This window comes from Diuraphis noxia, unplaced genomic scaffold (genome assembly GCF_037042655.1).
Source record: "Diuraphis noxia isolate RWA-SAM2 unplaced genomic scaffold, SU_Dnox_SAM2 contig0004, whole genome shotgun sequence".
Taxonomy (NCBI): Eukaryota; Metazoa; Arthropoda; class Insecta; order Hemiptera; family Aphididae; genus Diuraphis; species Diuraphis noxia.
The window spans coordinates 36,168,331-36,181,638 of record NW_028301714.1 but is presented as its reverse complement, the minus strand read 5'-3'; the positions used below and the strand labels follow the sequence as shown (position 1 = coordinate 36,181,638).

The window sequence follows — 13,308 nt, the reverse complement described above, 5'->3', positions numbered from 1 at the left end:
AACATTGATCTTTGACACGATATAGTATCGAATGTAAGAAACATGACGTATAAGATCAACTATTTAAGAGGATCAATATTGTAGCTCAAAACTAATCGTAACCTCCAAAACAAATCCAATGAGTGTGGTCAGTTGCAGATGTTTTATTATGTATATTTATATTATTGTGAGTAATTATTTAAAAATATATACGAGGTAGTTTCAAAGAATATCAGAAAACAATTTGAATGTGTCAAATTATCGTAATACACATTATGGTGAATCTTTTAAAAATAGTTTCTGGAAATCAGTTAAAAGTGGATGAATGATATAACAAAATATAAACTATATACATTACACATGATTTTGGTATACCTACCGTATATATATATATATATAGGTACATGGGATACAATTATTGAGAGTAAATTTATTTTTTTCATCGATTTTCTAAAGTAGTAGGAACCGATATTAATAAAAAATTAAATTAAATTTGGAAAACGATATTGTGAATTATAGAAAAATCAACGTTTTAAATTCAATAAATAAAGTTAATACACATAATGGTTATATGTAAGAATGAATTTATTTTAGCATACTATATATTTAAAAATAAATTTTGTAATATTATTTTAAAAAAAATAGTGTCAAATGTCAACTAATGGCTAAGCTTCCGAGGCATATCTTTAATGAATAAAAAAGTAGTATAGTATTTATATTATACTTTATAATCAAATAAATTGGTACCAATACCACAAATACGATTTAAAGTAAAAGAAGAAATTTACGAATAGACTTTTATTCTTATTGATTTTTCTAATAGTTTTGACGATGAATTAAAGATTTATATGAATTTAATTCAAAACCGATGTTTGAACAAGGATTGTAAAGGAAAAATAACTCTATTTATCTCATACGAACTCATATAATATGTACATATTTTATTATTTGAGTAATAAATCAAATAGTCAAAAGTAACTATATATGACATCTAAAAAGCACAGCCAAATATTAATTTTTTTTAATGACTATTATAGAGTACCTATGCTGATAAAATAATTAGATGTACTTTCTAAATAATAATCATTTTTCTAGCTAGACTAATTAATATTATCGATAAAAAAAGTTTTTCCTTGTTTATTATTGCCTTTTATATTTTATAAGTATATTGAATTATTCAGTCAAAAGAAATTTTTACTATACAAATATAAATTCAGTTTTAAGAAATTTGTAATTATTATATGTGACATATGTTATGTTACATTTTAGAGATAGGCTCACACAGGGATTTTGTTTCAGCAAATATAAATCGAATATATTTTTTTATTTATTGGTTTGTTTTGACCAAAATAAATGGAACGCTTTGATAGTGTGATTTTTTTAGGAATTTTTTTGCGTCAGTGTAAGAGAAACCTAGAATATTAATGGATTTAGGTGAGCTGTGTGCGAGTTTTGCGACCTCATCAGCGTTTTCATTGCCTACTAAATTGCTGTGGCCGGGATCCATATAATCCATATAATAGATATATGTTTAAACAAAACATGCAATGTGACAAGAGTTTTTAATATTCTTTGTTATATTGGAAAGATTTACTATGTTTTTCAGATTTGTTATTACACTTAGTGAATCACTTAGTATAATGCAACGTTCGTCGTCTACAGATTGAGTGAAATATTTAACTGCTTTTAATATAGCTATAAAGCTTCAGCTGTGTAATCGAACATTTATCAGACAGTTTAAGTTGAATTACAGTGTCGCTACATATGATATCTGCTCCTACTAACTATAGATTTATCAATATAAATCTCTGAGTGCAATAGAGCTTGGGCTATGATTTCATCAAAACAGTAATTATATAATATGGGATTTGTATCTTTTTTGGGAGTTGATGTAGTTTAAGATTAATATCTAAGGATGTTTTGACCATGGCGGCTGATTGCTGATAACTGTGGATATAATTTGGTCAAGTTCGTATATATTTTGTAGATTTGAAAACACATTTTTAGGAGATGTGGATATTCCTTGTAGAGTTCTAATTATTCTGGCTGCCTGCAGTAAGGATTTCTGCTCAACCCTTCTCAATGATAGAGAGGGGATTTCTGTTATATTGCATAATGCTGTCAATATGGCTGGATCAGAAAGCCCCCATTTCTAGCCTCATGCCTGAGTTTTGGACAGTATCGAGCTTTTTTATTTGACATTTGTTTGCTGAGGAGAATAAGGATGATCCATAATCTAGTTTGGAAAGGAGAGTGCTTTGTGGATCTTGATAAGTACAGAAGAACGGACTCCCCATGAGGTTTGAGATAACGTTTTTATTATGTTAAGTCTATTGAAGTAGGATTGTTTGATTGTTTTAAGTGTAAATGTGAGGTATCCAAGAGCATTTTGAATCGAATATTATACTAAGGATTTTGATATTTTTTTTCATTTTTGATTATATGTTTACCGATACTGATTGAAATTTTGTTTTAGTTGTATTGTTGAATATGATGAGTTTGGTTTTTTCGGCTGAAAATCTAAGCCCAGATATATATCACCACTTAATTAGTTCATTGGGGGCGTCTTGTAGTATTTGTTTTATTGTTGTAAGGTTGATGCTATGACATAAAATAGAGAAATAATCGGTATATATAGCATGGGGACTAAAGGCTTTGGTATTTTTTATTTCTTTAATTTTAAATGTTTGCAATTGATTTTACAGTTAATAATTTATTTAGCTATTATAATTGGACATAATTTTCTATATTGTGTTTTATTATATAATTTAGGTTGATAAATATATTATTATATAAGTGTAATATTAAGTAATATCTATTATGTAGTATGTACAAGAAGAAAAGTAAATTATTGAGGTTTATGTATTAAAAAAAAAACACTGCAATGTGAATGAAAAACAATGAAGATTATTAAAAAAAAAAAAAATCAGAAACGAATAATTTAACAATAGTGATTTGGCAAAGTGATATATTTGATAAGAAGAAAAAAATAATTTTAAATCGGTTAATTTTTGAATGAATATGAACAATGTTTTCAATAATATAGCAAATTATAAGATTGTGTGGTTTCGACACTTTTCAATAGATAGTCATCGTTAATCAAATATGTAATTAAAAACTCTTTGATATTTTATTCAATAATTATGGTTTATTTTTATAAATATTTTCTCAAAGAACTGTACCACCTGAATCAGTTAATTTCATAGAATTAACTTTATAACAAAGATAACGTATCGCTAAGAATATCTGGAAAATGTTTAACTATAACTATTTATATAATAATAATTACATCACAAAAATCACAGGCCTAAAATTAGACCTCTGCATATCAGTTCATGATGTATAAATTTATCAATATTATAGAAACGAATAAAAAAAATTTTAAAATTCTAACGACTATCGGGCTTTATATTACATTATTACATATTCTACATATTTTCTTACCTGTTGGATTAACACTACTTATCAAAGTTTGAAAACCATAAAATATATTAGCATAAAAACTTAATATTATTGACACATTAGTTGCTTTCATTCATTCAAATTCAATTGATTTCTGTTTTTTGTCTTTATGATAAATAAATAACTCTACAAAATTGCTATATTTATTTTTTAATTTTAAATTTAAATTTTTAAATAAAAAAAAAAATTTATGTGTATATTTAAATTTTTTAGGTCTAGGTGAAATGGAGGTTATTATTCGTATATTATATTAAAAAAACTGCACTACAATAATTTCTCTATTATATTCGAATTAGAGTACTACTATAACTTCCAAATTAATTAACAAACTGTATAGTGCAGAGATAGTGAACCAATGAAACACGCACGCTCTTTTACTAACACGCTAAATTGCTCAATAAAAGATACCTAATTCAACGTAAAAGTTCGTAATCAAAAACCACTGATTAACACGTACACTAAAATATATAAATTATTGGCTATTAGGTTAATATCATAACGAAAATGAAATACCAAGTAAGAGTTTATGATACATCAACTTGCATTGTCACATTAAATTTAATATTATATTTACACTTTTGAACAACTATTACTGTTTATATTTTCGATTAGAACATTATTAGACGAATTATGAGTGAAGCTGGCTCATAGCTATCGGTCAGTCATTCGTATTTGTGTGTTTATTTTAATCATTACCTTTGGTACTAAAATCATCGCTTTGGCAATATCCATTATTGGCGAGTGTTAATTTTATAATTTACTAAAACAAATTGTATTATAGGGATAAAAGTGGGAAATCATTTCACAAAAAAGGTACCATAGACTTTTGAGTGCTTGTATGATGAAACAGTTGTTAATCGTGGTAAAAAGACATGATGAAACAAACATGTTTTCTTTATAAATTGAAAACAATTGGGAATTAATTTCTCAAAAACCGATACGCTTTAAAAATCAATCGAATAATTTCAAAGTTTCTCTTATACCAAAAAACAATTTAACAGTCTCTAATTTTTCTCTATATCAATGTACTGAAAGCATGGTAATTCATGTTTTTGATGGGAAATAAATAACAGAAGTTTTTTAGTGGTAGGTGGTAATACTTTATTTCAAGATTTTGCAGACTTTTTAGATTTGTCGAATTTTTTGATTTTTTGAATTATAATAACTCATTTTTTATAGATAAATTATTTATTTAACATACTTATAATATGCTTTTTATACTTATAGTGTCTAATACTCGTATTTATTTATATATAATATATATATATATATATATTTAAATTGTTTTAAAATGTAAAGTTTGATTATTTATTTTTATTTTTTATCATTTAAGCCATGGATTATTTTAAGTTTATAAAACAGGGTCATCAAATTGACACGCATGGAAAATTAAATCCAATCAACATTTTTATTTGACACATGAGCCGGTATAGAATAACCAAAAGGTTGGTCATCCCCGGAATATAGTGTATAACAAATTGTTATAGAAGATTAAGTGTATGTGGCTGAGACTTAAAGAATCAAACATTATTTTATTGATTTTGACGATTTGAGCAATGTTTGGATAATCGATTGAAACTGTTATTTTAGAATGGCTTATCTTCTGTTAATAGTATTAAAACCATAAGTACATATCCGTTTATTTCTACTCGAAATCGGTTATATGTAAGGAAAAAAAGTTACCTATTATAGTTATTACTTTACTTATGTTATTACTTATACTTACAGTGGATTTCTCATCTCGATTTCATTTTACCCGAACAAAGCCAGTTAATACAAATAGTACAACACAATAATATAATACTGTAACATTAGTTACAACCAATACTCAATATATTATATAGGTAAGCTACACTATGGAATTAATCAACACAAAAAGATAAATACATTTTGTGCATTTATCATTTTACACACATTTATTATTATGCACACAAGTTCACTACGCACTCAATACTTTTTGAGAATGAAAAATTAGGATTAAATTTACGAAATAACGATTTAATTACAATATTTAATGAATTTTCTATAGTGTTCATGGATTTAAAATAACCATCACTAAACATTTTTCGATTTCGATTCTATGTGCCAAAGCAAAGACATAAAATGTCAATAATGATCTATTCATTGTTCTAAAGTTATTAACCACTTCATTAATATATGCCCATTGTTATAGCGCTTAAAATCCTAACTATGGATACTTATCCAGTTATCCATAGTGAATAGAAGTCCTTTCTCGGCTAACCAATTATCGAGATTAAGTCCACCGGCCACGTTATAATATTCATGTAATATAATATTAATTATTGAAAACAATTACAATACATAATTATCATAACAGATTGTATATATTCCAATAAATGTTTAAAAAAAAATTATAATATACACGAATATAATTATTATAATAACGATTATTTCAAGTGTTTTAAATTTGTAAGAAATATAGTCACTTTAACTCATAACTTAAGGAACATAAATAATTATTTTTTAACTCTCAAACTTAGTTTCTTTTAAAATTGAGAACCATATTATTAACCATTTATATACAGTTTACAGCTTTAGTAAACAATAAATGATAATAATTGCAACCAATTATAACGAGTATGAAAAATGTACGGTCGTATTATAGGTTCAAACAACACTATTTTCAACTATTATTTTTAAACATATGTTTCGATAATAGTTTATGTGTGTAGATAATATTTTATATATTCATTTATTATACGGTAATTTAAAATGTTTTTTCCACTATAAAAAATTATTACTATTATAATGACACTTGGAAAGGTGTTTACTATTGTAATGCTACACCGTAATCACTTGTGCAAATGTTTTGAAATAATTATTCAACTAACTTTATCGTGGAAGCAAAAAACTAATGTATGTTATCATTCAAAATATTATGCTTTATTATAAAAGTCCCACTCATTCGTTAAAAATAAATATAGTATATGTTTAATATATTGACGAGTTAGTTACCAAGTATAGGTATGTATGTTGTCATTTTTAAATAATAATATCATTCATAACATTTTAGAAGCTGTGAAAAGTTTTAGAAAAACATGTGAAAAATATAAACAAATTTTTTTATTTTATCCAAAAATTTTTTTTATTTAGTTTTATGTATGGTATTATTATTATTTGTTTGTACATTATATAAATAGTAATTAGTGAAAATTGAGTTATTTATTATTAAAATTTAAAACAAATACCTACGAATAATAAGTAGTATAAAAAATATAATTATAATATTATTTCTCCTATATTTTGACATCAAAATTATATCAGATTAATATAAATTAAGCCAAAATTTATTTTAACAGGTAAATTGTATTTATTTACATACTTTTTTGAATTTTTATGACATATTAAACTTTATTAAAAGTCTTCTTTATATTTTCATGTAATATTAAGTATATCCTGTATATTCAACTATATTTGAAATTGAAGAATTGATATAATACCATTTGAATAATTAATTAGCTTATAAAAATATTAATTATGTTTCCACTAATATAATGATTGTTTAATATAATTTCTAAAAGCATAAAATGATTATGGAGATTAAAGTTTTTTTTAAGGGGAAAAAAGTGTTGATGTTTAATAGAAAAAATACATCAATGTTTTATTATTTTTCATTAATTACCTTTTTAAATTTTGACCGAAACTTCAATAAAAACCATAGTTTTTTTCTTTGTTTATAAAATATTCGATGAATAATACTTCTGTATGTTTTTGTGTTTAAAACATAAAAAATTGATATACCTAATATCATTCAAAAGCTGGAAAAGATTAATTCACAGTGATTCGAATGCAAAATACATATTGAACTTGTATCGATTAACTGTTCACAAAACATTTTCGTAGGTAGTGCAAACTCTGCAAAGATATTCAATTTCAGATGCGGTTCCAAATTAAGGACATATGGTACTGAAGGATCGATTGTCGTTTGTGGTAAACCCGAAACCGTCAAACATTTTATTCAGTCTGATTACTATTTGTGGCGACATTTTCTCTACTACAGTTATATATTATATGCTATATGCGTTAATTAAACTTCTACTATGATGCTTGTCAATTAGGATTATGCTTGATACTTAAATATTGATTTTTTTTTCCATACATTAATTTCACATTAACTAGTAGTTGTTACTTAAATCTTAATTTAAAACACTGTAATCATTATAAACGCTGCTCAAAGTTTTATTAAACTTATACTATTTTTATTTTTATTATTATTAAACTTAATATTTATATAAATTTATACTTATTTTTAAGTCCACACAACTTAATAGTAAAATGTAGAATAACTTTGCTAATTATTATTTATGGTATATACATATTTATATGAATATCTATTCAAAATAATGATCATTCTATGTATCTTCCATACCAGTTGTAGTAATCGTTAAATATTTACATATAACAGTAAAAACTAATTTTGATTGCCCCTTGTAAATAAGATTACCTAATAAAAAAATGTGTGTGTGTATAAGCCTATGTAATTAAAAGCAAATTTAGTTTAGTTTGTAAATTAAAAATATTAATATTTCTCAAATTATTGAGAACAAATTATTTATTTATTTTTTAGAATTAATATGCCACAATTATTCAAGTTGTTCTTTTTTTCAATTTATGTAATACTTGTAAGTATTATAAAGTATTTACTTATTACTTAATCTTTTAATTTACAAGTAGTACATTTAGTATAAATATATAACCAAATAAGGAACCATATATTATTTTTATCTAGATTTTGCAATTGGCAGATGCGGATGAGGAAAAAACTTCTAATAAAAGTGATGAAAATAATTATTTAACATTTTAATAGCATTAATTAACTAATATTTTATTATTTTATTACATAACTTGTTAGTTATTTTTTTTAAAACAAATATTTAGAAACAACGAAATATAATTTAATTACATTTTAAAATGTAGTAACTAGGTAATTATTAATAACTAATAGTTTTGAAATATTAATATTCAATAAACAATTATCAACTTAGTATACTCTAGGACACACATCCATATAAGTGTGCAATTTACACGTCAAACCCCGTGAATTTTCCCGATGAATATGTGATAAATGCAATCAACATTTGTTCATGTTCGGTGTAAGACGATTGGATTAAATGTTATCTTTAGTAGAAAAAGTCAATATTTATTTGTGATGTTACTGAATTGATGAGAAACAACACAAGAAAATTTAATATCCCCATTCCGTAAATGCAGCAGTGATATTATAGTATGTAAATAGCTACTCGAAAAGGTTCAGAATTACTCAGTAATAGTTGACTATGAATACTCTACTTTGTGTTTTTAAAAATTATTTATGTAATAGAATATTATACTAGCTTCAATCCCATAAAGTTTATTCGTTCATCATTAATTTCAAATCGCTCTATGTGAGTCTTTGAAGAAGTCACGATTTAAAGAAGCAATATTATATAACTTAATGAAATTAATAATAAGAGGAAACAGACTCATGCAGATTGTATAATAGTTTTTACTGATTCCTATACACTGCTATACACTATTTAAAAAAGTAAATAAATAAATAAAATAAGACTTTTAATATGACTTTGATTGAGAATTAGAGATTTTTTTTCAATATCTGCATCTATAAAGTACTGAAATAGATTTTACATTTTATCATAATTACATTATAATTTATTTACGCAAATATTTACTGAAAATCATATAAAGAAATAGATGTGATGCCTCCGAGTTGTCGTTTATTAGTAAGTTATTAGTTATTATTTATGATTACAGTTTTAAAACCCTTTTCCAAAGTACATATAATAATTTTGTACGAACTATTCGTTTTAAAAAACGTAATATGACTTCAATATACTGATTACTATTGAGAGTTTACAGATAAAAATTTAATATATTCGAATTAGTGATCATCTTGAATTGCCAAAGTATTATAGAAGTTTAAGTTATCCATATTATGCTTATAATAATATAATTGAGTAAATAGTATATAATATAGTCGATGGTAATATTCTTAAATTAATCGTTTAATATAATTGTATACCTACTACTATTATATTGAAATTAATTATCATAGTCATGCAAGTAATTTAATGATATACTACTATATTTTTAAAGGTAACGAATCAAACGGCCAAGCTGGTGAAGAATATAAAGCACCATTTTTAATAAATGTTGAAAAAATTACAAACAGTAATCCTATAAGAGAAGCAAAAAAACATTTAAATAATTTTTCAAGGGATTTCGAATCTAATTTAAACACTGAATCAAAAAAACATGTAAACGGTAAAAACCAAGAGTGAAAATTAAATATTACCTAATACAAATTTGTTTTTATACTGTTTTACTTTACTTTTTGGCTTGTTCTCATAATTATAGATAATATAAATATACATTTACATACTATATAATAAGAATGCTTAAAAAAATATTTAATCTAGTATGTCAACATCACATATTTAAAGTTAATTTTATTCAACAAACAATTAAAAATATTTTATTTTTATGTCTTGAAAAAATGAACTTTACGCTGTTTTTGAATTTTTATTGTACATAATTATGTCTGTAAACTATAGATGGTGAATCAATCATTCCCAATTTCGTTAAAGATAATTTAATTCTACCTGGTAAGGCCGTAGCTCAAACAAGTTTCAATGCTGTAAGCCAACCTATTGGACACATATTATCTAGTATCAAACATACATATGAAGATGAATTAACCAAATCAAAACGTAAGAACACTAACATTTACATTATTTCACATATACAATTTTTTTTTTTTATTTCAGTAATTATAATTTTTATTAGTGGTCTTTGGGATAAGTAACGGGTTCAAACGTAATAATCATTATTTTTAAAATGTTTAATCTATACTTATAAATGGACCACGAGGAATAAAACACTTCACAACACAACACTTCATTGATTTTATTTATTACATATTGTAAAATACTAAAGCATTGATAAAATAATTTAATATAAATATATCAAATATTAATTCGAAATTCCTAATCAAAATAATATTATGTATATTAAACAATATATTAGAGAACGAAAATTATGTTCTAATATTTGGATCTTTTACAGAAATAGCAGAAAAACCAGTTTCTTTTTTGAAGGCTTCGAAAAATATTGTAGAGAATACATTGGGTAACATGTTTGGAAAAGCATCATCAATTTGGAGTTGGGATAAAAATGACAAAGGTACTGTAGAAATATAAAATAATATAAGCAATATAATGCACCATAAGTTCGAAATAAATGCCGTTTAAATATCTAAAAAGCATAAATAAATTTCAAATTGTTATGAAATTGTATATTGCATATATTTGTATTGTTTATTATGTGAACTATTAAGTATAATTAATAAAACTAGGATTGCTACTATAATTTTATCGAACTAGAATTTTATTTTCCGAAATAATATATATTGTATAATATATAAAGTATGAATGAGGCGTCAAAGCAAAATTTAGTGAATAACAGAATATAAACACTCATTATTGATTTTAAATAAATAATTTACTTCTTGAACATAACGCATCTGATTTGCTCTATAAAGAGAAAATAATATGTGCATTATATTGGCTACTATTTCTGAATTATACCATTTAAAAAAAATAAATACATTTACACCTTCTTCTATTTGTTGAATTATATTTTAAAAACATTTATATATATTATTTTTTTTTTAGGTCAAACATCAGCTGAGGAATCTGAAAAAGAAGACCAATGAAGACACACAAATTAAAGCTGATAATCATGGTTTGAAAAGTATAGTTCAATAACTAATAAAATAGTGCTAAATACTTGAATTTAAAAAAAAACAAATAAAAAAAAAAACTGAAAATATATATTTTACTTTGATAATTATTATTTTATACTAATAATTTATATTCCAATTTTCCACATAATACAATTGAAAAACTTCACAGCACGATTTATTTCTATTCCATTTTTATTAAGTTGTTTATCCAAGTTTTCAAAATGATTTTTTTGTATTATTACCATTAAATGATTATAAAATGTATTATCCCAATTTTCTTGATATCAATATTATCAAAAAGTATTATTTATTTGATTTCCTATATTATACATTTAAAGAAATCCGTGAAAAAAGTTGATCGCTTTTAAATTATTCAAACCAAAAAAGAAAATGCGATATTGTCAAAACAATTTAGCTGTGCTATTACTGAAATTAGTATCTAAAATAATTTCCCCTTTGAATCTTTTTTACAATTATTATATTATACATGCTACAGCCAATATTTTTTTTAAAATATTATTATGTTATTAAGATTTTATTCTACCATTAGAAAATGTATTAATCAAGACCGGTTACAGCGAGGTTTTACACTTAAAAAATCGATAAGTAAGTACACAATATCGAAAAATATTATACCCACAGTGGCACAGTGATTTTATGTTTGGTTTCAAAAAAAAAAGTGAGCAAGCGGGCCCTGTACTGTTTTACAGTATAGGTGTTAAGTGTGTCATTTTAATATATATGTTAAATTACCATATTTACATTAAACAGTGTGAATAGGTTCATGGTTTAAATAGGTAACAGCTTAAAGTTTATTTTAAATAGTTTAAAAAAATATTTAAAATTACATGTTGTATAGTAAAATTCAATAAATAGCCACGTAAAATTTTAAGTCCTGACCAATATTGTTTTTTAATTACAATTAAATATTTAATACCGTTATTCTTCGTTTAAAATAAATCAAATTTCATCCAAACTTGTCCTTAAAGTGTCTATAAAAAATAAAAACAACTAACTGTACTTATATATTATATATATATATATAATAATATATATATAATTTTTATGTAAACTCTTTATAAAAAACCTTGTCTGGAGTACCTATTCAATTATTATTGAAAGTTGTAAAATTTTAAACTTGTCTAATGACCTAACCTGTAGATAAAAATCCAGATCCTGCCTATGTATCTTTAATATTTTTAAATTGGTATCACAACTACTTATAGAGAATTTTGTATGCGATTACAATTTTAAATTTTATCAATTTTCTCAAGCTCTTATTATTTTTATATTATTTGTTTTATTTTTAAATTCAAAATCAACGTCTAATACGCCCTGTAGAAAATTATCCTTTTTCTTACAAAAAAATCAATCAAATCAGACTAATCGACAAAGAGTGAGAATTTTTCCTGTAAATTGTGTTTTGACAAAAAATCAAGTTTTTTATTTTAGGTCAGTGGTGCCGTTAACATAAGGCCACGTGTGTCGATAGGCTGGCACTCGCATATAATCACACTAAAAATAATCACTATTAACGACTAACACTGATGTTTGATTGCAGGCAACGAAATTACATTTGCCTAAATATTATCCCTTAATACGGACACACAAGTAGTCACAATTAAATTATGGCTATTAGAAAAATTATATTAAGGTTAGGAATAACAATATAAGTTGATTTATCCACTTTTAATTGAACAGTTTACAGAATTCAATACGTTCTTTTTGACTTTATTGGTATTTAACTATTTTAATTATTATTGATAACAATTGAAATCATCAATACCAATCAGATCAACTAATTATATAATATATATATAAGAATGTTTTTCATACTAAAATCAAAGGTAGGTGGGGTTTTTTAAACGTTTAAAAAGACTTGTTACCTGAAATTGTCGGCGTTTTTTTTTTTTTTTGCAATGAGTTCGTCAAAAGTTTATTTATTAATTACTGTATAATTTTGATTTCAATACATATATTATTAGATTATTTTTATAGCATATTAAAACCAATCCTTAAAATATTAATCAAACATATTATTTTCATTGAAAATATAAAAAAAGGTACTAATTCTCAAAGGAATATTTTTATATCTAAACAAAATA

At 24.0% G+C, this 13,308-nt stretch overlaps 1 protein-coding gene across 3 annotated transcripts; it reads left to right on the top strand.

Moving 5' to 3' along the window:
• The first annotated feature begins 6,337 nt into the window (after positions 1-6,337).
• Positions 6,338-11,291, top strand: LOC149056016 (uncharacterized). Of its 3 annotated transcripts, XM_089226880.1 has the most exons (8): positions 6,386-6,426; positions 7,306-7,392; positions 8,030-8,084; positions 8,192-8,237; positions 9,556-9,723; positions 10,014-10,169; positions 10,525-10,641; positions 11,133-11,291. In XM_089226880.1, exons 3-8 carry the CDS (start codon positions 8,037-8,039, stop codon positions 11,171-11,173), a joined length of 576 nt encoding a protein of 191 aa, XP_089083006.1. In that variant the 5' UTR covers positions 6,386-6,426; positions 7,306-7,392; positions 8,030-8,036; the 3' UTR covers positions 11,174-11,291. The 3 variants fall into 3 exon arrangements, with proteins under 3 accessions (XP_089083005.1, XP_089083006.1, XP_089083007.1); XM_089226879.1 differs by lacking the exon at positions 7,306-7,392 and having other exon boundaries at positions 6,338-6,426; XM_089226881.1 differs by lacking the exons at positions 6,386-6,426; positions 7,306-7,392 and adding an exon at positions 6,739-6,761.
• The last annotated feature ends 2,017 nt before the right edge of the window (positions 11,292-13,308 follow it).